Source organism: Vidua chalybeata, chromosome 3 (genome assembly GCF_026979565.1).
Source record: "Vidua chalybeata isolate OUT-0048 chromosome 3, bVidCha1 merged haplotype, whole genome shotgun sequence".
Lineage (NCBI taxonomy): Eukaryota > Metazoa > Chordata > Aves > Passeriformes > Viduidae > Vidua > Vidua chalybeata.
Window position 1 is genome coordinate 13591933 of NC_071532.1, and position 26273 is coordinate 13618205.

Below are 26273 nucleotides of genomic sequence, written 5' to 3' on the forward strand. Positions count from 1 at the left end.
GCCAGGCTCAGAGCCACAGCCTGAGATTTTTGAGAGAAGAGTGCTTTAACGTATGTCAGCATTTCAGAGCTTCCAGCCCTAAGCTTAGATGGCTGTGCAGCCCTCTGCATTGTGTGTTTTACAACTAAATCAAGTCTCCCTTTGAAGGAGTATGACAGAAGGAAGTAATAGGAAAACATGATTCAAATAGCAAAATCTTCGTCTCAAGTTTTGCAAAATCCAGCTTTTGTCACAGCTGAAATGGGCAGATACTCACTAGTAATGCTGCCTCAGAACTGTGGGTCATTAGCATCTTTGACATTCAGGCCAAGCATCTGTTTTTCCAGTTTAAATCCAGACTTGGATTCAGTCATTGAGTTTGCTGAGACTTGAAAGTTTATTGAATCATTGTTGCCCTAAAACACACTGTGCTGCATGCCTTGTGGCATACTTACTTCACCATACTTACTTGCTGCTGCAGCTACCACAGATGCATATGCTGGGTGGACACTGCTAGAACCTAAAAATAATAGATTTTCATTTTCAGCAATTGAAGCAAATCCCCACAATGCTAATGAATAACAATAAATGAAGAAGGAAAGATTAAGGAAAATCAGATGTTCAAAAAAGGTATGATAATCCTTTCACAGTGTTTTAATCTTAAAAATTCAAAAGCCATTACAAAAAATATATTACAGCTTTAATCTATTGAAAGTTATCACAAAATTAATTCTAAAATGAGTCTTCACCTATCTGTTGATCTCTCAGTCTAGACACGAAAATCAAAGAACTATTTATTGACTTCTATACCTGAAAATCATAACAGCATTTGGGGATGGAGAGCTTACTCTCATATGAATTGGTCTGCTGGACTTATATATATATTTTCACTCCTAGTATTTCTACATTGAATTACTGAACTCATGCTCCTCTAAATCATGGTATATCCAGCTGTATATCTTGTTCCTTAAATTTTAGGAGAGCTGTCAGTCCAGAGGAAAGCAATGAAAACATCCATGCTACTGACCCATATCTCTGACCCTGTGCGGTCCAGGTCTAATCTTGGCTGGAGCTGCTGTGGTTCTGGTTGCTGCAGGTGTTGTGGTTGGCTGTGGCACTGTGGTGGAAGGATCTGTCGTCGTGGTTGTTGGTGTGGGGGTTGTAGTGGCCATTTGTGTGGCTGGGGTCGGCACCAGAGTTGTCTGATACTCTTTGTGGACTGTATCCCCTGTAGGAATATTGACATGTCACTGTGGCTGGATGTGTGACATATATGGAAGTGTGAGCAGCAGCACTCAATGTTTAAGGCAACCCAGAAACTGGCATTCTCTTCAGAATGCCTACAAGCATCCTCATCTGTGGAGCCATTAGTGCCTTCATTATGGATGTGTTGTGCAGGTGCCTGTGTGGCACTCTGCTCTCAGAGGGTGCTGACAACAGCCTGTTGCATCATTAATGTTCCCCCTACACTTTTCTGCTTCGGCCAGGAATGCATCAAACTGACAGATGTCTCAGACTTATGAAATGGTTCAACCCTCCAGTTGCAGATTCTGTTTTGGCATAGTCTTTTCTCAGTGTAATTAAGCACTTAGAAGGTCCATATAAATGGAAATCAGCTGGCATCTGGTAGTAAAGATGGCCAATCTGAGTCATAGACCAGAAAAAAAATGCAGCACTGAAATGTTTTTGACAGGAAGACAATTTTCAGATAAAGATGATTTGGGGGAGTGGGTCAGAGCCAGAGCAGGGAGCGTCAGGGCTTTTGGCTGAGGAGAGTGGGGGAGAGCACCACCTGGAAGGTGCCAACCTCATCTAAGTTTGACTCATCTCACAGTTGCTACTACTTTTAAAATGTATCATCTGTTGTGAGAACAGTGACAATTCTAGTTGCAAAATATACATCCTAAATATCCTTATAAAAAATAGTCAACATGCTTAGGTTCTTCCAAGTAATTTTCTCAAAAAAGTTTCTTCACTGTTATCTTTTCCATCTAGCTACAAAAAACTGCCCTAAAATATATTCCATGTTAACCTTGGTCTTGTTCCTTTCCTCCCTGCCGATAGCCATGGGGATGGCCTGACACACTGTTTACATTGAAAGGGAGTGGAGCACACTCTATTCACTGCTGCACAACACAAGCTTGTGTTCTACTGCTATTTCTGGATGTTCTCCTTTTGGAAGGCATCGTTGTGAAACTGTCTGGTGGATTAATTATCACCTAATGCTAGGCAGTGAAAAACTCAGATCTCAGACAGTTTTAATGGAATAATGCTGAAAGAGGGCTCAGAAGAAAAACAAAACAACTCAGCTGAAAAAAAATCAGCATGAATGGCTCTTTTTGGGCTGAACAGTGCAGTGCTCCATGAAACTGTGCTAAAAGAAAGAAAACAGAGGGCACAGTGAGTCTTCCCTGTGATCCTATGCTGCTGGAGTAGGGAGCAGGCACACTGGCCAGCTTTATACCCCAGTCTGTGAGGAGCAAATAAGCTGGAAGCTAACAGTATTAGCAGAAAATCTGAGGAAGGAGCATAGTAAGAGCAAAGAAAATCTGTTGCCTTGGTGCATGTTGGCTGAGTTTCTCATGGATCCTTTAACACAAGAGGAAGCTGTTCCCAGTGCTCCTGCAGGCAGGGTACCCATCTCTTTCACAGTATCTTCAAAGGGTTTGCAGGGCACGTGCCCTGCATAGGAGATTGCCAAGAACCATAATGCAAGATTTTCAAGTTCACAAAACCTGAACTCATCCAAAACACAAGCAGAAATTAAATTCCGTGGGTGCCCTCTTCTCTGAATTAGCAGAAGCCCTTCAAGATCCATAGCAGTTTGGTTTGGTGGGAAAGGGGCTGTGGAGACGAGGTTAGATGGGGGAGGTGAAGCTGTCTGTGTAACCAGTGTCAAAATGCTTCCTATAAGCACCCACAGGCAGATTAGGGAGGTTGGATACTGTAAAGAGCACCAAGATCCCCAACCCTTACCTTGATCTGATGCTTTTCCTGATGTGTTAGCAGTGTCTGCACTCTTCGTACCTTTTAGGTCTTGCTCTGTCTTTTTAGGCTCTAAAGCAAAATTGAGCACATTAGAAAAGGCAGCTCTGTAAAGAAAATAATTTCAAGTCTCCCATTTAGAGATTATCAGTCCCCAAAGGAAGGCATCCTGTCACATGCTATTAGATAGCTTTGGCAGCCCAGTCAGCGCTTTATCACCTACTGGGAAAAAGCCATGGGAGGGAGAAGTCACCCCTTATCTTTCATGCCAAACTTTGGCATTTTTACAGCCCAAAAGCTCCTGCCAGTATCAATAGAATTTCTGAAGTGAGGGAGAAGCATGGGCATTTGCCACCAATAAGCCAATACTCATAAGATTTAATGCATCGTATTTTTTTTCCTTCAAGTAGTAGCATGTTCTGAGAACCAGGGTGTACGTTGTTTGGGAAATACTTGCTAATGTACAATCTTTCAGTCACTAATTCATGTTCAGATGTATTTCTTTCTTGCCTGACATTTTGAGAATTATGGGGCCAAATCCTGAATACCATAGACTGGCTTAGAAGGAAAAAGGAGATTTTTTTGGTTCTTTTTTTTATTTCTAAGACCCAGAGACACCAACATACTTGGAATACTTATTATAGTTTATTTACTGCTATCTCACAAAATAATCTGCTTCTGCTTTTTTATCTGACTGAGTACTGGAGGATTTTCTTCTTCCCTTTTTTTTTTTTTTTTTTTTTTTAATTTTTTTTTTATTCTCTAGCTCTTTTGGCAGCATCAAACTGTTTGAGAATTTACTGCAGTGTTAATGTTTTCCTAAAATTTTGTACTGTTTTTTCTAAACATCTTTTAATAGCTTTGAGCAGCTGTGAAGAGTTACAGTTTTGGGAAGGCTTTTCTTGCCATGCCCAGCATTTGAGAAGCACTGTAACCACCAGGAGCATTTAAAGGAATGTCAGGCACTATGAATCTCTGGCATCTCTGGGATGAGGACTAAAATTGCATCTCTGACAGCTGATCAGGTATGAAGTAGGATTTTTTTTGTTAATCTGACAGCAGTGACTGTCATACTCAAAGGACTGCTTTTGCCTCCTGCAGATAATGGATTTAAGTATCAAAGTGAACAGTGTGGTCTCTGTACTTAAAATTAGAAAAAAAAGTAGCTTTTTTTTAATATTAAAAAGTAACTAGGAAATTCTCTTTCACCAAATGGCCCTGGCTGTGTATTACAGAGACTTTTATCTTAAAGACAAGCTTCTTTCTGACAGAGAACAGCAGAGATGGCTGAGTTGAGGGGGCAAATCTAAGGAGGGCTGATAGGGCCAAGTAGGGCTTGAGGAAGATAAATTGTGAACAATGGATCTCTTTGCTACCTGTGGGACAAGGCTGGGCAGAATCAGGCTGTGACATTGGGTTTGATATAATAGTTACTTGCTCCTCTGATAATCCTGGGCTTTCTCTGCATGAATGCACTGTCTTTGTTGTTAGGCATTTTCAAAGTCAAGATTCCTAAGGTATTGCCCTCCCTTCTAGCAGAGCATAGTATTTGGGTGAAATAATTTCTGCATATGTGGTCAAGAAATATACAAATCTGTACTTATTTGATTATAAATGCAAAGGTATTGTAAATTAAAGGCATGGAATTGAGCTGCACATATTTGGTCTGAACAACTACAGTTTTTAGATTTAAATTGGCTTTTGTTTAAGTGAAAATATAAAGATGAAGGGCAATGAAGCTGGTGAAAGGGCTGGAGCATAAATCTTATGAGGAGCAGCTGAGGGAACTCAGTTGTTCTAGCCTGGGAAAAAAAACCTCAAGGCTCAGAGGGAACTTAATGGCTCTCTACAAGTATCTGAAAGGAGGTTGTAGTGAGGTGGGGGTCAGTCAAGAGGAAATGGCCTCAAGTTGCTCCAAGGGAGGTTTAGACTGGATATTAGAAAGAATTTCTTCACAGAAAGTGTTGTCAATCTTTGGAGCAGGCTTTCCAGGGAAGTGATAAAATTACCATCCCTGGACATATTTGAAAGACACGTAGATGTGGCACTTAAGGACATGGTTATGATGGGCATGACTGTGCTGAGTTGTACTTGATGGCCTCTTCTGACCATAATGATTCTATAATTCTGTGAGAAAAGAGCCCTGTACTTTTCTTCCAAGGAGCAAACAATAATGTACAGGAGAAAAGTAGGTCTCCAAGTAACCTCTCTGTGGTCTTGGATGAATACACCCAATGCCAGGCATTTGAGTTCATGGAGAAGATACAGCATGTTCCCTTTAACCACAGCTCACAGTGGATATGCCCAGGAAGGCTCAGGTTCAGCAATCAGCAAAAGGACTGTGTAAGGGAAGTGCACTGTAGTATGGGACATTAACTTTCTTTTTGTTTGCATCCCCAAGAGAGAGTCTGAACCTTACCTAGCTGTAACAGGGAGCAAAACCAAGTGTCATTTCAGTTACAGAGGTTATCCATGTGCACTTGAATGTCAGCTACCCACCAGTGTGAAACTTGATCAAAGACCTCTTCAAACAACTAAATTATTTAAACTGAGTTGAGTCTTACAGAATGGATGCTGACAAAAATGATTACACACAGTAGTTCTTTATTGTAGCATTCTTAGTTAAGCTGCTGTGGATTACCATGGCTTTCATTTGTATTATATTGCTATTTAATATTATGCTCTCAGCACTGACTATCCCAAGAGATAACATGAGTAACATTAGGAGAAAATCAACATGTATAACCTCAAATGCTTGCATATAACCAGCACACCATCATATTCAGTAACAGATCTAAAGCAAGGGGGAAATTATTTGGAAACGGAAGTCTGTGAAACATGGTATGACCAAAAAATAGAAATTGTCTGAGATGATTTCCATATGCTTAAGATAAAAAAATACCACGAGTGATTTGGATGACATACTAATGGATGCATGAACTTCTGCCTCTGAATAGTTGTCGTTATACAACTGAGAAGCTATGACAGATAGCTGTGAAGGGATGTAAGGGAAAGTCAGTCACAAATACTTGCCTGATTTAACAGCCGTATTTTTTGAAGAAGAATATTCAAGAGTTGATGGATAAGTCACACCTTTTCTTGGTTTGCCCTCTACAAAAAAACATATATTAGAAGGCATCACAAAATAAGTTTTTATGATAAATTTCTCATCTAATGTAGGCATTCAGAATCAGATCCCTCTTCCTTACTTCCCAATTCATTTTCATGAAGATTTCTTTCATCTGATGGCAGAATCTCAAAACCATACCACTAAAAATATTGGTGCCTAAATCCAGAATCATAAAAAAGGAGTTAGAAAGCATGAAAACACAGTACTGGGGAGGATTTGCAGAGGCCAGTTAGTTCAATCTTTTGCTCTCATATGATATTGAGTACAAGGGGACCATTCCTGAAAAACATCTGTACAACTTTTAATTAAACCCACAGCTTCCCTAGGCAGCCTTCTCCAATGCCTGACTATGCAGTTGACTTGGAAAGCATGTTTGATGTGGAATTCATTTCATCACGCACACAGCATTCTTCTCTGACCTCACTTCTGCAAGATGCCATTTCTGGCAACAGTCTTTTGCAGTAATAACAGTGAGAGAAGGCTGTGCTTGTGTGTGGGAACATATGGTACCTATATTTAGATCTAAAATGAGAGTCCTGTCTTGAAACAATGAGGTATGTTTCCCCGTTAAGCTTTAAACCACAAATCTTTTCAGTGCCAGAGCAGACGCCATCTCTGTTGGTACATGTGGCCTGCAATTCCATCTCTTGGGACAGTTTTTATAATCACATACATCACTGAATGAAAAGTGTTGCAGAAAAGCCCACCAGGGAAGACTGCTTTGGCCTCTAGGAGTTGAGGGATGTAGGCCTTCCAGACCCTGGTGACTGTCTCTATGAGATGCTGTGCTGTGTCATGTATCCAGACCAGCTCTGGTGAGACCTATCTCCACCTCCTGCAAAACCTGAGTCATGATGATCTCTCCTCTATACCCTTGGGGGATTCTTTAAGGAGGTACATATGGCACTGCAAGCATGTCAGTTGTCATCCTGGGTGATTAATACAGAGACCAACAGCACTGAACAGAATTAATTCCTACAGACTGAGCCACTCCTGGGAACTGGGGACTGTTTCTCCCGTGATGGTGATGCCTTAAGTTTTTGGCTTTTATATTTTTCAGATCCTGTATTGAATTAGTGTATAACTCTGCACTCCATATAGATTATTAGTAAGCTCCCTTCACATTTTTGTCAGGTAAAACAATCCTTCCAGGCCTGAGAACCAAGGACACCTTCTGCCTCAGGCCCTGAAAAGTATGAACAGAAGTGAATCGGGGAGGAAGCAAACCCAGGGAATATGACTTCATTACTTGAAGCTATAATTGGACAATTAGCCTCTGATGTGCAAATAGACCAAACATATATGTGTCTTAGAAACTGGGGACTGTTGTCCATCTGGGGTGTAGCCTCTGCGAGGCTTTTGCACTGCCCAAGGTGTAACTATTGAAGGCCTTTAATAAATACCTACTTTATTCTCTTAACTTGTCTAGCCTCTAGGTGGCCACTCCAAGGTATCAGTGGCACACAAAGAACAGTACATGCTAGAGGAACTCTAATGAGGAGGGATGTCCATGGAGCTGGAGAGTCCCTATCTTTTGTCCCTTTTCATGTCTCCATCTCCTTTGTTTTGCTCTTCTTGGAAATTTCAGATGTCATTGCAAGACCATAGATAAAGAAGTTAGAGTTACTAACGAGGTAATGATGTAAAAAGCTATTCCATTTCTCATTTAGTGATATAAGCTGAGAGCAGCTCCACTAAAGTCAACACTGATCCACCAAAGACCAGAGCTGGTAAGTGATCATGCATGGACAAAGTGGAAAGAGCTTCCTTCTCGCCTTCTGGGCTTCTCTCACAGAAGCTGGTTTAAGTAAAGGGCAGCAGGTTTTCACATCCACTTCCCTCTGAGCTAAAACTGGGATCAGGAGCCAAGAAAGGCTAGGGAGATCTGCTAATTTGGTAGAAAGACAGAAAAGTTACAAGATCACTGATGATTTCTAAATGCTTTCCTTTATCCCAAATAGAGAATGAGTTGTCAGTATGAGCAGTTGATACATGGATGCAGCAATAGCATGATAATCTGATCTAAATTTGGTATATTTCTGTGCTAAACTGATTTCTGATGCAAACCTGAAGCCTGCTGCTGTGAAAATACAGCAGGGTGGGGAGGATTCTGGGATTTTCGATCATCAGCAATTTGCATCCCATACATGACCAAGAGGTAGGCCTGAGGCCTGATCTGAATGTGGCCCTGCTCTCTGGGGCAATGGCAATATCTCTTTTTCACTACTGGGGAAAATTACATCTAGGTTGGAGTTTGCTTGACATACTTAAAAATGTGTTTTCATGTGGGCTGAAAACATCAGCTCTGGCTATTGAAATACAAGCTATGGTATGGTGGCTGCTATAGTGCAGTGGCTGTTCACCCTCTCACACTTATTTGTGACTAGCAAACCCAGAAGTTCAGGACTATTTTCTTAACCCACTAGCTGCAAAACTCCCACTAAACTGAATGGAGTCATTCAGCTGAGTGCCAAGGCATTTCAGTGCTTGAAAGTGAATACCAAAGTGTTTGCATACCTCCTGGTGTGCTGGCTGCTTTAATCGAAGAGGACAGACCTCCTTCTCCACTGCCCCTAAATCATGCCACTTTATTCCCTAGGTCCGCCAAGGATTCCTCTTCTGTGCTCTTTTGTGTGAATGTTCATTCACAATTTAAACATCACAAACCCGGTGACAATATCCTAACTAGGATTAAGCTGTTGGCACCTTTCCAGAGTACAGTATTGCTCATAGGTCTGGTCTGATGAAAGAGAATTCAGCTGGAGAATAGGGGACTCAGTTCTAAAGCTCTAAAGCCATCCTGAAATTGATGCCTTAGGTGATTTTATATTTTTATTGGGCAATGCTTTATGCAGCTCTGGCTTTTTATGACTCGTAATCATAAAAAAATCCATCCCCAACTGCTCTGTTTCTGAGAAGGAGATCTGTATGCATTCAGCCTCAGGCTGCTGAGATGAGTAGCACAGCCATCCTGGTTTTGCTATTCTAAATTTCTCTAAAATTCTAAATTTCTCACATTTTCAGTAGGTATAGTGAAAGTTTTCTTTCTGTTCATATATAAAATACAGTATGAGTGTTATATGATATGCGAGATTTACATTTGAGCTAGTTTATAAATTAAGAGTTCTACTGTCATGAGTGAGAGCACTCAGTGTGCATAGAATTGTGAGAGCACTCAGTGTGCACAAGGGACAAATCTCATCATGCCTACACGTACCCAGGTTTCTCATAATCTCCTTTGATATGCTCTTGTATCTTTGTATCTTCTTTTATAGTGTCTCATTAATTAAGAATAAAGACTTATTAGCATAAATAAAAAATCCTACAGTTTCACGGAAGAATTTCTACAGTTTTACAAGATGACAACTGAGCAGCTGCTGAGGTAAAAAAAAAAAAAAATCCTATTTTCCACTTATGTACCAGAATTACAATGTGCTGTTTGTTGGAGGAAAAAACTGCAACAAGTACGAGTAGCAATTCAGCTATTCCAGGAAATTCCTACTCATCCAAAATAAATCCTTCTCATAATATGGTATACCCATGGCAGACTACTGTGAAAAAGTGCATCCAAATACATGAATGCAAAATTAAGATGACAGTTTGTTTTGGTCAGTTTCTGAGACCTCTTTTGCTGTCTACAGATTTTCAATGAACAGAACATTATTTTTAGTAGCTGTTCAGTTGCTTGAGCTGTTGATTTTTCCAGGAATGGTGTAGTTAACATCAATTGGTTGTACCTATCTTAAACCTCCAAAAGTGCAGACCGGCAAGAACTGGCCCAATGTATCAAGAAGTTAGATTTAGAATTTTTATCTAAGGCAAGGTCAAGCAAAACCTCTTTCACAGAGGTAGAGTGAGTGCAAGTAAGTTTTTTAAGATAAACTGAAGCTGGTGTAAAGTGGGTCTATTTGGAAAAAAAAAAAAATCTGTGAATTTAGTTGGTAAATGCAAGTGAGTTCCTATATATACTATGGGGAGGAAAAAGGAATGAACATTAAATTAAGATGGATTTACCTGCACTGATTAGATATCAAGACTATTTGGCTAACAGAGGTGGAGAAAATTCCTGACATACTTGGGATGCACCAGTCAAATTGCTTAATATAGGGTTTGCATATATACTGTAGGGCTATATGGGGTTTGACATAAGTCTGAAGTCATTTCAGGAGATACAAATTCAGGTGCAGGGTGAGGATGTTTCAAATGGCCAAAAGGCCTTTCAGTTTCCTCAGCAGCACTGCTTTCCAGGGTGAAGAGCAGTAGATTTTATGCATCAATAGCTGGAGTTAAGGTGCCTTCCAAGGCTCAGTCCAGGGCAGCCATCACCTCCTGCAGTGGGCTCGGACCTGCACTGGGCACACCCCTAGCAGGGTGCAGGTCTCTTTGCAGGCTACAGGGGAAGCCCAGAACAAGAAGTGTCTCAAATGCACTGTTCCTGCCAAAGCTAGGTGGGGTGGGCCTGTGGTGACTAACCAGGTGTGTAAAACGAGAGGCTGCTTCCCTCTCTGCCCACTGCTGCTCAGCAATCAGTGGTGGGAGCAGGTGGGGAGTGCCCACCCCAGAATGGTACCTGACACGAGGAAGGACTCCCTCCAGCGTGGCAGTGACAGGGACCGGACGCCATTGGAGAAGCTCCCGCGGTAACCAGCGTGCCCGGCGACTTTCTGGACAAGGACCTTCCCACCTGTGTTGTCAATTATTCCGCTGCAAGGAGGAAACATAGTGTCTGAGGGTAGAAATTCCACAAAAACCTTCAAAGCCGTTCTACAATGCAAGAGGTATGAAGTGATTCCTTTCACCTTTAAACCAGGGGTGGTGGTAGGGCTGTGATGTTACTACTAAGCCTGCTGCTAAGAAATATTTGTGCTCCTTTCACATAAAGAAGAGCAGTTTGTTGCAAAGTGCTGTCAGGATCTGTTTGCTCTTCCCACTGATCTGCTGGTCCTCTGTTTAAGCTTGACCTAGTTGCACACAAGAAAAAGCTATTGCCTCTCTTACAATTCCTGCAAGCTTGATTGAATGACTGAAGATACAGGAAGAGGTTCTCAGAGGAGTTTTCAGGCCAAGCATGTGACAGAATGTGTTTTCTTTGAGTCTCAGTATGTGTTTTCTGCAAAAATCCAAGCACATTTCTGACCTCAGCCTGGAGTAAACTGGACACAATATTGCTGGAAACTGTAGAAAATCTGGCAGAGTCCGAGTGTGGTGCACATTAAATGGTGTTTAACACACACTGTAACCTGTACCAGCAGACAAATAGAAAACCTTCAGTGTGTGCAGACTGCTCTGGCATCACTAGGACAGCAGCTGCAACTGTAGGGGAGTTGTAGGGCTGGCAGTAATGACCAGGTGGGAAAATAAGTACGGGACAGCAAACAGGATTGAAGAGTATGTTAGAGGTGTATTTCGCTCTGGTAATTGTGAGAAGCTGCTGTTAAAATAAATGTATGGGGAAGAAATTCACTGTCTATGGAATTGCAACACGTAAGCTAACAAAGCCAAAACCAGCTGGCAAATGAGAAAAACTGAAACCCTCACTGTAATAATACAGCCAGCCAGGCTGGAGGGAGATTGCAGTATTGCTACCAATGTTTTTAAACTTCCCTTTGGGACTAATTCTGCATGCCGAGGCAATTTCCATTGTGCACTAGTACCTGAGGGAGCAATTTGCGGCTGGCAGTCATCTCCCCAGCGAGGGCGGAGCTGCAGCCAGGAGGTGGCAGCCCTGTGCGCACACAGGCGCCTCAGCCTGAGCCGTGCAGAGGCAAGGGGGGAAGTCCCGAAGCCTTAACTATCCCACCTTACCCGAGATCCCAGGGATTTCACAGAACCGGAAGCACAGCAGCTCAAATATCTCCAAACTAAGTCAAGCTGTCAGTCAGGCTTTAGAACTTCTTGCTGCATTTTTAGCTGGATACATCCTGCCTGTGCATCCCACCTCCAGCTGCAGTGTGTTTTGGTTGTGCAGTTATTCTCCTTTAGAATTTTATGCACATTTTTGCATGGCTAATAAAATTCTGAAAAACTTTTCCTACAGAATTTATGTTACTCATTCCCTTGTGCAGTGTCCTTTTATGTAGCAGGAAAGCACATTACTCAGTCTTTGATGTCAAGGACAATTAAATTCAAACGCAGAGAACCAAACCAATCCCAGAAGTATGAGAGTCATATGTATTCATCACTGGTGATATGCCTATTTTTTTCTGAAGATTTATTAGTAGTAGTAGCTCCATCTCTATCTTCCACTTGAATAATAATAGTACAATAGTAATTTGTTATGCATGAATGAGAGATCTGGAAACCTCAAGACATTTCTCCAAAGGCTGAGAAACTTCTTCAAACACAACTAATTTCTATAGGAATACAGGATTGACAGCACTTTATAAGGATGGGTCCATCCCATCACACATGGACTTTCTCTCAGGTTTTCTATTGCAGCAGCCTGCAATCGACCCTACAAGGAAGTGGGAACCGTAAAGAATTTGAGAAGTCAGAAGCTCCCTGCACTGAAATGACAGTTTTGTCTGAGTGCCTCACTCATTTTAATTCACTCACCTGTGAATTGCAGCATTGCAGACACTGGAGAAAGAAGCATAAATGTCTGTGCCATAAACACGGTATTTTACATCTTGACATCCAGGAGGGCATTTTGCAATGAATTCTGGATTGATTATCTTCCCCGCCTTGACATCACAATCAATCTGGGGTACATCTGTGAGTGCAAAATCTTGGTAAAGTCAGATTGAATGCTTTCATGGCTGAGTGATCTTGTCATGAAACAGTGAGTAACTGAGTGACAGGGATGCCTTCCTCCCAAGCCTTCCTATCAATGGTTTTGAGATACAAGACATCTGTGTCTTTTCCATCTACAACATAACACATAATAACCCCTATACCAAGGGACGTGGCAGTAACTAAGGATGGAATAAAGAAGCCTGTGGGTATTTATGACCTTCAGTGTTTGCTTCTCTGAAGGAAATATCTGTTATGACACTTTGCTGGAGAGAGAAAGACGTGTAGTCACCCAGCCTGTGGTTAACACGTGGGAAGGAGGGGGTGGGGATGCTTCCCAAGCCTCTCGCTGTGCTTATGTAGGTCTGTTCTGTCTTTATGTCAGGCTGAAGTCACAGCCCATTATCTTGCCCTTAATTTTTAAAACTTTCTACTGGGTACGATTTACTTTGAACAAGGGATTGAAATGTGCGTTTACAACCTTGCAGCAGGCTTGTTTGGCAGCTACATGAGCAAAATAATCTGTGGACAGAATTGCTCCTGCAGCAGAATACCTGAAAGTTAAACATCCTAGTGCACAGAGATGCACCACTTGTCTCACACTAATCAGCTACATGTGCCTTGTGTTACAGCTGGTCCATTTCACATATTTATGTCTCTCTGAAAACCTTAGTGCTTGCTTTGATCCTTGTGTGATACCTAATGACCTAGGAAAATACATTTTAGCAGTGAATTACAAAATTTTTCCTTTATAAATGTTAAGTAGCACACATTTTACTCAGTAATTTGTTTTTAATAAAAGAATCTTTTAGCTAATATATAATGCCATTTACTCTAGACAATTGTGAAGAATTACCAGGATATAATCTTACTTTGCACCTTTCTTAGGCACTGGACTTGTCTGCTGTAAAACAGCCAAAACTTCTACTGAGACCACTTACATAGCTTAGCCTTTTTTGTCTTCTTTGTGACTTCCTTGGCTGTGTATGTACATGTAAGAAACACACCTAGAACAAATAAACATAGTGTCAGGAAAAAGGTGGGCTATCCACATCAGTCACCACAGGCTCCTCTGCATGAGATTTCTCAAATTTGAATCAACAGGTTGGAAACCTGAAACAGGAATATTCTCAGCCACATCTAGGTTTCTACTTGGTTGTTAATTTTGCAGTCAAGATGGCATCTGCAGAAGGGAAGTTCTCTGAATGGGATTAAAGATCAGTTCAGTTCACACATTCATCTATGCAACTCACTATCTAAAGATGCCATGGAGTCCATGTGGTCCAGAAAACCACAGAAATATTTCCACAAGCAGTGGGAACTCTTTGTAATTGGTGTAATAGGGATGCTAATGAAACAATGTGCTTTGTGCATAAAGCAACTGGGAATTTCAAGAGCCAAAGATTGTTCTTAATAACCATTTGGGAAGGTTATTCTTAATTTTGTGTTGTGACATTTCACTCACTGGTGGCAGCAGGTGTGGGATACTGGGCAGCATTACAGACTGTGTGAGGTTCTAGGGTGGCATGTCCCAGCAAGGGCACTCATTTTCTTCAGTAAGCAGGATTATGATTTGAAAAGTGTAAAAGAGACATATGCTGTTACATTAAAAGTTACATCCCAATATATGCATGTAGCTTACCATGTTATGTTTACTTGCTAAGTGATGACTTACAAAATCTCTTTATTCTCTCTGCTTATTTTATAAGCACTTGTATTATGGGTAATTGATAACTTCATTACAAATATCTTGACTTTCCTATTCACCTTTCCCTTCTCTGAGCTTTCAAAGGGAATTTAAACTCTCGATAATGTGTCAGCTGATCCTTCTATCCCTTGTTAAACTAATCTTACTAGAATATGCAACAGAAGTAATTTCCTTCTTTCATGCTTTTCTCCCCCTAGACTGATTGGAGAGAGTTTGTAGACTTAACTACACCTCGAACTTGCTCAAAAGTTAAAGCAGTCTCACACTGTCTGAAGTGGCAGTGTATAGGTGCAGTATTTGGGCCTTTTGTCACTGGTGCAGTGGTGTAACCATGGCAAAATTGTAGTTAGTTAAAAAAAATATGAATGCATGAGTGGAAAATAAAGTTCAATATCTCAACTACTTGGAATGTTGCAGAATAACCTGTGGGGATTATATAATAATGTGGGGAAAGTAATCTGGTAATTTATGTAGAAGAACTACATAGATTGCTGTAATTTGAACTAAGAACAACTGTCCTGACAGACTTGAAGATAACAGCTAGAGGGAATATTGCCTGGGAATATCACAACCAGAGTGTTCATGTAAGATGAATTGCAAGTTCTGGAGTTTCTACATGTTCCCAAAAAGTGAGATCCTGTCTGACTGCCAGGGGAAAGACACATTTATAACCTTTTGGTACTATCTTGTTCATGGAAAGAACAAGAACAGGGAGAATTGAAACAGCTGATTTTTCTTTAGAAGGAATCTTTACATTACAGACATTTTTCAGGCCCACCTGATATGGACTGCATGTAACTGGTAATATACTTGGAGATCTCTGCAAGTAATTATTATTTTTTTTTCTATGCCAAAGTCAAGAAGTTTGTGTAGCGTGTTTCTGAAAAGCTGTGCTAAGGCTTACACCTGCCACTGAGAGCTTCATCAGCCATGGAGTCCAAAAGGAAGAGAATTAGTCAGCAGCCACTGGGCATCCAGGATGGGAGAGTACAAACCCATAAACTACTAATTGCAGCACATCAGCTGTACTTACCAAAGAAGGTTGCAACAACTGTGGCCTTCATGGTGAGTAAAGCAAAATCTGGATGTGTTGCTAAGGAGCACTGAAAAGGAAAAGAAGAGTACATCAGGCTGCATTTGGAGGTATTGCAGATGACACTGGAATGGTGGGGGCAGAGGGACTGTGTGCTCTTCTTTAACTTTTCACAGTCCTCACATGCTGCGTCCTCTTATCACACTTTTTAGAACAACTGATATCCCCAGAGGAGGTGCTGTTCGGGCTATCACACTCCCATGGACTAATTTTTGCTTCTCTCCAAAATTTGTCTTTTGCTCCAGAAACCAAGATTTCACATACTTATTTCAGAAGCCAGTGTCAGGAGAGGCCATGATGGACATGGATATGTTCTGACATCTGTTCAAATCTGTTCACTGCTCTTCTAAGAAAGAATCAAAGAATCGTGTTTTCTGCACATCAAAGCACACCAGGTTATCTCACATAGATATGGGGAACATAAACAAATCCATTTACTCCTGAAAGATGTTGCATGAAGTATTTTGCAATTGTTCCATCAATTGTGAGCCAAATTACTGGTTTCTTTCCTTTTCTGAGGATGTGTGTGTGTGTATATGTATGTGAGCACCTGAGATGAAGAGGATTTTGTAAGAACATCTGGAAAACAATTTTTTCTGGGTCTGACCTCTGCCATCCCTGAAGCTCTTGGCCAGGCTACAAGAATTCAAACTTATCAGAGATAACCCCTCCCAGCCCCTCCTGAGCATCACCTGCTGCTTTTGCTATTAATTCATGATTGTTGAGGGAATCCTGTGTTGGGCACTCATAGTTAATCATAGTCATTAAAGTACTACATAATGTTTGACAAATAGAGTAAAAAGTCTGAAAGGGAGAATATATTTGTCTGTTGTACAGAGAGAGTCTCAAGGATCAAAATTAACTTGATCTTCAGAGAAACTTATTACATGCTTACAAGTGGAAAGATTTGTTAAAAAAAACCTAGCTATTCAGAAAGAAAACATGAATGTTAAATAAGAATGTTAAAGCTGCATATGACCAGGGAAAGCAAGATATCTGCCTCCTGGAAAAATGGCAGATTTCATCTGATTTCACATAGCAATTAATATACTCAGAAGCAGGGCTTTGGTAACCCCAGAAAGAAGTTTAAAGAACAAGGCAGATACAGGAAAGTAAGAGAAAAACAAAATCTGCATTCTGTCTTCATATAAAATGTTTCCATATTTTTACTTTAATTGCTCTTCTTTTTCAAGCAAGCCACATGCTATGAGTGAGGATGACTAAAATAGCATGCTAATCTAAACTGAGTTCAGTCAATTCTGGGTCTATATAATTTATATAGCTCTTTTTACATAGAGCAGATCCACCTCTGATTTTTACTTCTGTGCTACAGTTGGAGAACTTCAAGTGCCAGGACATACTGACAGTGTCACTTCCTAATAGCACAATGTCTTTCCTTCGTGATCTCCCTGAAAAAGTTTCCTGCTAGGCTGCTAAAGCTGAAAGTGGCAGAGGTTTCTCAGAAGCCACTGAATTGAATCTGGGGGATATGGAAAGTGGCTCAACACAGTCACTGTGTCTTTCTGAAAAATGATAGACAGTGCAGTGGGGATGACCCCAGGCTGTACAAGCCATATCAGCAAGAGCAGTTAAGTGGTGATATTCTACTCTCATGGTTAGTTTCTATTAAAAAGAATTGCTCATCTTTTGAAACAAAAAGCCATTTTAAGCATTTAGTGAAGTTTATTTCCACTGTGAAGCTGTTAAAAGAAATAGCACCAAGATGTAGAAGAGTGCTCAGAGAAACTTAGCTCAGATGCTTTTCTCCTTTCTTTTATGTTTCAACCCACTAACACATCAGAGGTATTACACAATTGCTCCCCTTCAATGAATTCTCACTTTAGATTAATCACAGAAAAAGAAGGGGCAGAATAAGAGTTGCAATTCATTTGCAGAATTACCATGCACCATTAAAGATTGTATTGACACTGGCTTAGACTTTGCAAAAGAGATCTTAATATGAGCCTTCCCAAAATTTGCAGTGAATAAATTCAGCATTGGCATTTTTATTTAAAGTCAAAGAGATCTGTGTGATTTTTTCCTGACAGTATTTGGCTTGGTGCTGAGATGCTTTTCATCACCAGTTTAATTAGAGTAGAAGAGGTCTGAGATGGTAAAGCTTCCATGTAAAATCTGGCTTCATGGTGGGCTGCTGCGTGTTGTGTGGGGAGAGTCCAACACTGCCTAACTTTTCCTGTCTTACAAAACGTGTAACCACCTGTATCACCAGGGCTGCACAAGACTTCCCACTGCTTCCTGAAGGCCCTGCTGTCCCCCAGCCCTACTGTTCCTGGGCCATGGCCAGCCACCCCCAGAACCATCCAGTCCTCTTGGGTAGCAGGACCCTAGGCTTGACTGCAGTTGTATTCTCTGCCTAGTTAGCTGGTGGGCATTTCTTTTCAAGGCAACAGAAAGTGGGCTTTTGTTCCTAAATTATTATGAATTTACAGTGGAAAGAAGCCAATAAATCTAAAAGGATTTAAGACTTAAAGCCTGTCAGGGGTTCGGCAGAGTTCAGCAGATGCTTTAACCTATAATAACAGATATTTATCAATAAGAAAGATACTAGAAGCACTCAGACAAGGCTGTTAGATTTACTTAACAGTTTTGTTGTCACAGCTAGACAGAAAAACATCTTGTTGTGGACTCTGTATCTTTGGTGGTGCTAGTATTCTCATGGAAATAAATTATAATAGTAAAGAAACTTGTTTTTGCCACTATATTAATTTCCACATTAGGCACTGGCATATGAGGAGAAATGCACAGACATCCTGTGACACAGCTCTGGTGACAGTACTCCAAGGGGTGGTCCTGGCCTTTAGACCCTGGGCTGTCACATGGGGAAATGCACAGGAGGATTTACATTGCTGACTATTAAGTATCAGGCATAGAAGCTCCAGGCTTTCTGTAGTGGGAAGTCTGTGTGCATTCATTCTATCTGGGGCCTAGAGTGTCACCTGATTTAAGCTGTGTGAGATCTCCTGTACTGTGCACTAGCATGGCATCTGCTCCTTCAGACTGGTAAAGGGAGCAACAGCTTGGAAAAAAGCAGTGGGTGTTTTTGTTTCTCTGGGAAGGGAAGGAAAAGCAGGGTTCTGATCCATGCTTACAACAGACTTTTTAGTCTGTATAGGTCCTCTGAGAGGTTTGGGGATGTTTTATCTGCAGATCAAGAATGACACTTTGCTATTAAATACAAAGCTGTACTTTCTTTGTTTCTTTACAAAATGAATAGATCCCAATCAAACAAACTGTAAAGTTTCTTGTTTTAGTCTGGAGCATGAGTTTTGCTGAGATTTCTCCTAATCAGATTTCTATTAAGGCAGTATTTACAGTCCCAGTCAGAACTGGGAAGTAGTGACTACACACTATTAATTTTCCTAAACTGTATGCTGGATCTCTGTTTCTCAGAGTACATTTTCCCATCTGAATCTTTCAGACTGTCATAACAGAAATTACCTTTATGCCAGAGAAGCTATTGCATATGCATTACATTAATATGTGCTTCAATTCCTGCTAAGTACAAATGTAAGGAGTATCTCCTTCAGTGTTTCCTAGTGCAGCTGATATTTTACCTTTTAAAATCAAAGTCTTATTTGAAAAAATGTTGGTTACCTTTTCCTGATCACAAACACTTGAAAATGCTTGAATGTTAGTGAAGAGACAGAATTAGAAAGCTATTCTTTCTGTGTAAAAAGTAAGATTTTCATACTGACCTTTCATTAGCAACTTGACTTTTATAAAGATTTGAGAGAGCTGCTACATACTACAAACAAACAGATGGTTTAAATGCACATAAGTGTCACTGTATGGCAAACTGCAACATTTTCTGGAGGAAGTGCAGATTTTAAGTGCTTGATTTTTGGTGTCAGGCACTGCTGTCCATTCCACGTGCAAGCTGAAATTCTTTGCTAGTGCCATGTGCTTTGCCTCTGCAGGAGTAAGCAGTTTATCTCCTGTAATCCCCTGTGCCACAGAAATTAATTTGTATACTCTCTTTGTACCACAACAGTGTCTGTTATTGTTCCCCTTTTCAAGGGGTTCTAATATCTCAGCAACTCTGGCACCATAAAGAAAAACAGAAGTGGACTTTGTCTGAAATCTATTTGCGCAAGTAGCATGGAGTTAGCAGCAGGATCTCAAAGCACTGTGGGTTGAGTTAAATATGTGCCCTTTATGGGAAAATCAAGTGGGCTTGGTGTAGGTCTGAGTAAACTGGTTCAGATAAACAAGAGCTGATCATCATCTTCTAGAGGAAAACATTTTAGGGTTTTTTGTTGTTGTTGTTGTTTTTTTTTTTTTTTTTTTTTGTTTGGTTGGTTTTTTGTTTTTTTAAATGATTTTATGTTTTATTATTTTTTAACCCTTTCTTTGTTTCATGCTCATAGTCTGTACCCACGGTGTTGTACCTTGTTTGGTAGTGCAAGAACTGTTTGTTTTGGAGCACACTAGGTGATATGACTGGCACTTGCCACATGTGCTTTAGTTTCACCCCCTTTCTTGTCAGAGGGATGCAGTTATGTACCCTCAGTGCACTGCATTGCTCTGAAAGTCTGCACATAAAAAAAGTATCTAAGTGGCTGTTTTTTGAAAAACTGGGGGTAACCGAGCTTTGCTGAGACAGAAAGGTTGAATTGATAGCTATAGTTAATTTTGGAGGCTTAGACTGACCTGTAGGTATACAAGACCAAGTCACAAAATGTAAGATCCAAGATGCTATTTTATGAGGTGAACTTATCTGTATGGGAGGATAGACTTTAATTTTTGTGTGGTCTGAAATAGAATACATGCATCCAGGAATTTAAAAGTATTATAGACTTCATCACCTGCTGCTATAAGAAAAGGTGAGTGAATGCTCACCTGTTTTCTTTCATATATGGAAGAACCCAAAAATGCTTCCTGAGCTTCAGAGCAGCACTCTACTTAATTACCCTGTGTCTCAGAAAGCTGACAAGGAAACCCAGGCATCTGTGGCTGCAGGTCTTTCCCTTGAGGTGGAGGGGTTGTAAGAAGCATTGTGTGTCACACATTCAGCAGTTGTGTGTTTAGTAAAATGAACAAGGGAACCATGGTTAAAGGAGTCTCTGGGCCTGGGGACAGCATGTGCCTTTCCCTTGAAGAGTCTTTGCATTACTATACTCCTTTACCTCCAAGACACAGTAGCCACAGCCTGTTTGCCAGAGGCCTTCCATGGCCATGTGAGTCCCACACCTGAGCAGTGGTGGTCCCCCACCTCCAGGGCAGCCACTCCTTGCTGCAGCCCCATGGTTTGCACATTCAGATGGGGAAGAGGAGGCAGGGAGGCTCTGGCTCTCCTTTTCTCCCAGGCAAGTGGCAAGTCGGTCTCCTCCTTGCTTGCTTTCTTTCTGACCCCATCTTTGTAATTAGTGGTTATGCATGGGTCCTTCTTTGTCACAGAAAATTGGGGTCTCCCAACCTTTTGTGCCCTGGAGTCTGATGATGGGGTACTTCTTCTGTGATGAGAAAAACATGGGTCCAGATTTTCTGAGGCCATGGACAGTTATCCCTGAGGAAGGGTTCTCACCACTTGCTTCTTATTACAAGACTTTGATTGTTGTGGCTGCCACAAAATGTTTTAAATGGTGCCTGCTCTCCTTTGTGACTCACAAGAGGGCTGTGGAGACTGCTGGTAGCCAGTACCTCTTGTGGAGTACCTGTCAAGTCACTCTCAAGTCACTGAAGTGAGGTATGGGTAGATTCAGAGGTCTGAATTCTGCCTAAGTTGCACCTTGGGCACAGGAGTAATTTTTTTCTGAGGTGGTTGAACAAATGTTTATATTCAGGTTGGCAAGAGGAATTTAGTTCAAAATAGTTCTCATTCAGGTAGGTATAATGAAGAGATGATATACCCAGAAACTTAGAGACAAATAGAAACATGCAAGCAGTACTCATTTTGTGTTCATGCAATGCCCTGAAATGAAAACATAAGGTGGAAGTGCTGATGACTTCTTTACTTTCCACAGAGCTCTTTCAGAGGAAAGTAATTTATTTAAGACTACAGTGTGACTTAACTTGCCAGACCTTTCTCAGAGCTTAAATAAAACTGCAATGATTATACATTTTCATCTGTCTCAGTAAGAAAACCATCAATTATGTTGGTCTGACCTGCCCCTTCCAGCAAAGGAAGAGATACATTTAGAATATGTCACCCACCCACAGAGAAAATATTATTTGGACTGTCTGGATGGTGATTTCATTGGGGGCCATTACACTGTACTTTCCTGGTTTCTGCTAATGTATTATGCATTATTTTTCATTTTGATGCACAGCTTTCACGCCTCATTGGGAATTGCTGTTAGCTTAAACCTGTGAATCCCTGTCCAGAAAACTTCCTCCCTCTGTTCTCCTCCCCATCAAGGCTTTTGTCTGCTCACGTATCTGCCCCCCTCACTCTCAGGCAAACTTTTTCTACTTTGCTAATTTGACTACTACTTCTGCTTAATATCATTCAGACCCCAGTCAGGTGCCATCAGTCTCCAGCACTGTCATTTTCCCAAGAAATAGAAGGCAGAGGAAAGTACCTGCAATTCAGCAGCGCCGGAGGGCTGTGCTAGCTTTGTAGCATGAGATTTATGGCCACATTTCTTTCCTTTTTTTTTTTTTAGAAAATGTGCCATTTTCTATTTCCAACAAATGGTTTAAACAAGTCAAAGTGACTTTTTAAAGTGCAATACATGGTTTCTCAGATTGGATGCACAATAAAGAGCACTGAGTAACCATGCTATTGTGCTGCCTGCAAACTAAGAATTAGTGTCGTGTGTCAGAATTCCCCTGAAGGTACATATTTAGTCTAAAAGGAAAGAATTTCTGTTAAAGGCACTGAAAAAACTGCACATAACCCTGGGGATGGTTTTGGAATTTCTGTAGCATGTTCAAACAAAACAACTTTTTTTTTAGGTGGAAACTTAGAAGCAGAAATTTAGGGAAACTGTAGGATGTTTACTCTCTGCTTAAAGCTACACATAACCCTTTACTAGAAAAGTGTATTATATGTCTAGATCAAAAGCCAAACTCATCCTTAAGCACGCCAGTAAATTTATACAACAGCTCACAGAAAACTTTTATCGATCCAGTATCTCCTACAGGTTGTATTACTAGTGATGTCCCATGCCAAAGCCAAGGACTGCTTGGGTAAGGATGCAGAAAACATTTGTAGTTAAAAAAAAAAAATCTGGAACTACCTTGGCATGTGGCACTTGTTGGAAGCAAGGCAGGAAGTGATGAAATTCATTTATGTCTAGTAATGACAACTTGACCAAGGAAGCATCTTTCACAAAAGATCTTTGGTAAATCAGAAAGCACGGAATGCTGTAGAAAGCATTTAGTAAAACTAAGCTGAAATTCACTTCTGTGGCAGAAACCAGTAAACTGAACTTAAGAAATTAATTTCAATTGATAGTCTCATGCTCCTTGCAACTGCATAACATTTTCCTTTATATATTTTGTACTTTTCAAAAAATATTATTTCTTCCTAACTGCATTACTTCTATTTTTTCACCAAGCCTTCTCAGTTAAATATCTTTCTGATATCTTTAGTTTAGACAAAACCAACCTGTGCAACAAGGGAGGTTGTTGCCTTTTCTCAAAGGCAAATGAGAAAACAACCCCAAACTACCTTCTGCCTCTCAGTCTTCTTCTACTGCTTTGCTGGGACCTCCAAATCATTTGCCTCCTTGCAGGGTCAGCTGCTGAGGGCCAGGATGCTCGACCCCACATCCCAGGATGTTCTGCATGGCCACCCTGCCCATGGCCCTCCCCAGGCAGTGGTCATTGCTGCTTTGGCTTTGCTACAGACTGTTCCAGCTGTATCCCTCCCAGCTGGTGCTGGTCTGCAGCCCACCTGCGACCCAAGAGGTGCACTCAGGCTGAAGTCTCCCACCTGATGAGGCCGTTCTGGGGAGCAGTTTGAAAACTGTGGATCTGCGAGTAGCATTTCCTTTTTTTGATGACTGAAGAAGACATCTCAGGGCTCCAAGCTGCTTTTGGGAGGAAAGTGAGCTATGGATTTGAATGAGTGCCAGCATTATAAATGAGGCTATTATGGGTTGTGCTGGTTTCCTGAAGACATGCTGTTGGTGGAGGTGCTGGTGAGAGACAGGACATAGCAAGGACCAAGCTGTGCAGCCTTATGGCATATGTGTGGGCAGCCCTTGGCAACTGGCAGGAGAGGTCTCTCTGACATATGGGTCATGCAGACATGAGGAATAGCTAAGCTTCCAAAACTACATTCCTCAGTACCTGAGTGCCCTGAGGGGAAATGAAGAGCTAGAAAATCTGGTGGCAAAGAAAGTGGCCTTCAGAGCCCAGTCCTGGATACTGTGACAGTGTAGGTGCAGCCAGAAATTGCTGAGAAATGTGTCTCAGAACCAGGCTAACACTGTTTTACTAATTTTGCATATTAGAGTATTTTAAAACCTGCTGGTTTTGCATAGAGATGGATCACAGGATTCTGTTTCTTAGAGACCAAGATCAAAAAAGGAAAACCACATGGACTGGGAGCAAGAACTTGTAATTTGTGGTCTTTTGTTTTGAAAACAAACTAATCCCGCAGTCCTCAGTGTTGCATAATCTACTTCCATGCTCAGGAATTTTGAACTTTGGCTTTAGGTGATTACCATATGAGCTTCTACTTCAAATCTAATTATTGTCTAACCTATGTATTTCTTTCTATATACAGATTTCAGCAACAAGAATAGAAGATGTAGACCACAGAAGACTGAGCTTCTGTCCCAAATTACCACATATTTTGAGATGCAATTTGGTGGAAAGGCTTTCTTCAGAACAGGGTGCAAGTAGGCTTTTATGACTTCTGCGATGTCAGTGTATGCCCTTATAACATTTGTATGAAGTTGCTCTGTTGGAGCTACTCTAAACTTCTCTAACCTCTCACCCCCCCCTCATCTGGACACTCCTCTCCTTCCGATGTAGCCTTACTTCCAAACAGCCTCTTTCTTCCTGTGCTTCATGTCCTAAAACTTCTTCAACTAAGCCCAGAAGGACAAAATTTTCAAGTGTTGAAGATGCATTGCAAAAGAGGTGAGAAGGATGGGCTCCCACCAAGGCAAGCAGGATGGACTCCCATCATCCTCAGCTGGCTGGCAGCTGTGAAAATACCCCTGTAGTCAGGGAGTCCTTACCCTTTTGTAGCTCTGACTCACTGAAGTTGTCCACAGCCAGAATACACAGCCCTGCTGCCAGCTTTCCTCTATGTCTCACCCCTGTTCTATGGGCTGAAGGGTAAATGATGTATTTGGGGGAAACAAGAAAGAATGGAGCCTTCTGAGTCCCTAAAGGAGCCTGGCAGGGAGATCGAGAGGCACAGACATGGCCGTGTCCAAACTTCCCTGTAAATGAGTGATTTTTGAGAGGTAAAAATTTCCACAGTTTTGTGTACAAGCCTGAAGGTGTTGGAAATCCCCAGATCATCCTTGTGAGGACATTAAAGGACTGCATGAAGCTACACAGGAACATTCAGAATCCTCCCGAAAATTTTGGCGCATGTGTAACTGTCACTTGGCAATTATGTGCTTTTTTCATAGGAAACAAGCTGCCAGCTGAAGGACTGTTGGCTGCTGTGTAACATGTGTTACATTTACGAAGATATTTTATAAGGTGATGGGCTGAGCAACAGTTTGCAAATGCAAGCTGAATTTATTTTTTATATCTGTGTCTGTGGGATGTTGTGTAGAATGAGACAAATTAAGGATAACTGACACAGATTGTGTTCTGAATGTGCCACTGACCTCTTAATGCACTCTGAAGGTCTGGAGATAAAGCAAAGATGGGATGGACTTTATGTGTGCTAGAAAGTCAGTTCAGCCACTACAGCAAGACTGATGTTAAGAACGGTTTAAACCTAGATAATTTGAATGGACCAGAGATGGTTATAAATACTCTTCTGAATGTGAATGTGTTTCCAGGAAATGAGATATAGATTTGGGTGCTGTGTTTAAAAAAGGAAGGAAGGAAAAAGCTGCAGATGGTGGGTTTTTTTTGTTTGTTTGGTGGGGGTTTTTTGGGGTGGGTTTTTTGTTTGTTTGTTTGTATTTTTTTTAATTAAAATTAATTTTCATGAGAAATATTGATGCTTCCAAGCCATTGGGAAATTTTCTTTCTGATCAACACTTTCTGGGTTTTTTTTTTTTCCAGGCCTCAGTCACTGAAAAATGAACCCAAAGAGGAAAGACAGCCCAAGGCTACCCAGCTAAGTCCTGCTGGAGAGGAGAACACAGAAGATGGCAAGAGCGATGAGGGTGAGTTGGCTGCAGAACAAGGGAATGGGCTCTGTTCTCTGCTGGCAGGGCACCTGCAGAGGATGTGGTAGCAGCCCTCAGACAGCACTAAATGTAGAGCTGTCCCAGAACAGAGTTAGGTGCAGAATGTTTGCAGAGCCCAGAGCAAATACTTGGGTAGCTAGCCCATGAGTGCCATGCTGCCAGGACTGCCCAAACCTGGCAGCTCCCGGTGTTTGCAAGGGGCAGCTACACCCACACAAGCTGCAATCACAGCTGGGCCACTACAGCTACCCCAGAGATGCCTTTGGAGCCTACAGAATTTCAGTAGATCCTGACTTGTCTATGGGCCGCAGTGCTGGAAGAAAAGTTCATCAGTAATGCATGCTCCGT

The 26273-nt window shown here is 41.3% G+C and overlaps 1 protein-coding gene across 2 annotated transcripts in view; it reads right to left on the reverse strand.

Moving 5' to 3' along the window:
- VIT (vitrin) overlaps positions 1 to 26273 on the reverse strand; it is a 53701-nt gene that overhangs the window by 23855 nt on the left and 3573 nt on the right. For both annotated transcript variants that reach the window (XM_053939453.1, XM_053939452.1), the window contains exons 2-9: positions 15568 to 15637; positions 13768 to 13833; positions 12650 to 12806; positions 10665 to 10798; positions 5998 to 6075; positions 2956 to 3036; positions 1007 to 1207; positions 449 to 499 (exon numbers count right to left, since the gene is read on the reverse strand). In XM_053939453.1, coding sequence (XP_053795428.1) covers positions 449 to 499; positions 1007 to 1207; positions 2956 to 3036; positions 5998 to 6075; positions 10665 to 10798; positions 12650 to 12806; positions 13768 to 13833; positions 15568 to 15598 — 799 coding nt within the window. In that variant the 5' untranslated portion in view covers positions 15599 to 15637. The remainder of the gene's footprint in view (positions 1 to 448; positions 500 to 1006; positions 1208 to 2955; positions 3037 to 5997; positions 6076 to 10664; positions 10799 to 12649; positions 12807 to 13767; positions 13834 to 15567; positions 15638 to 26273) is intronic.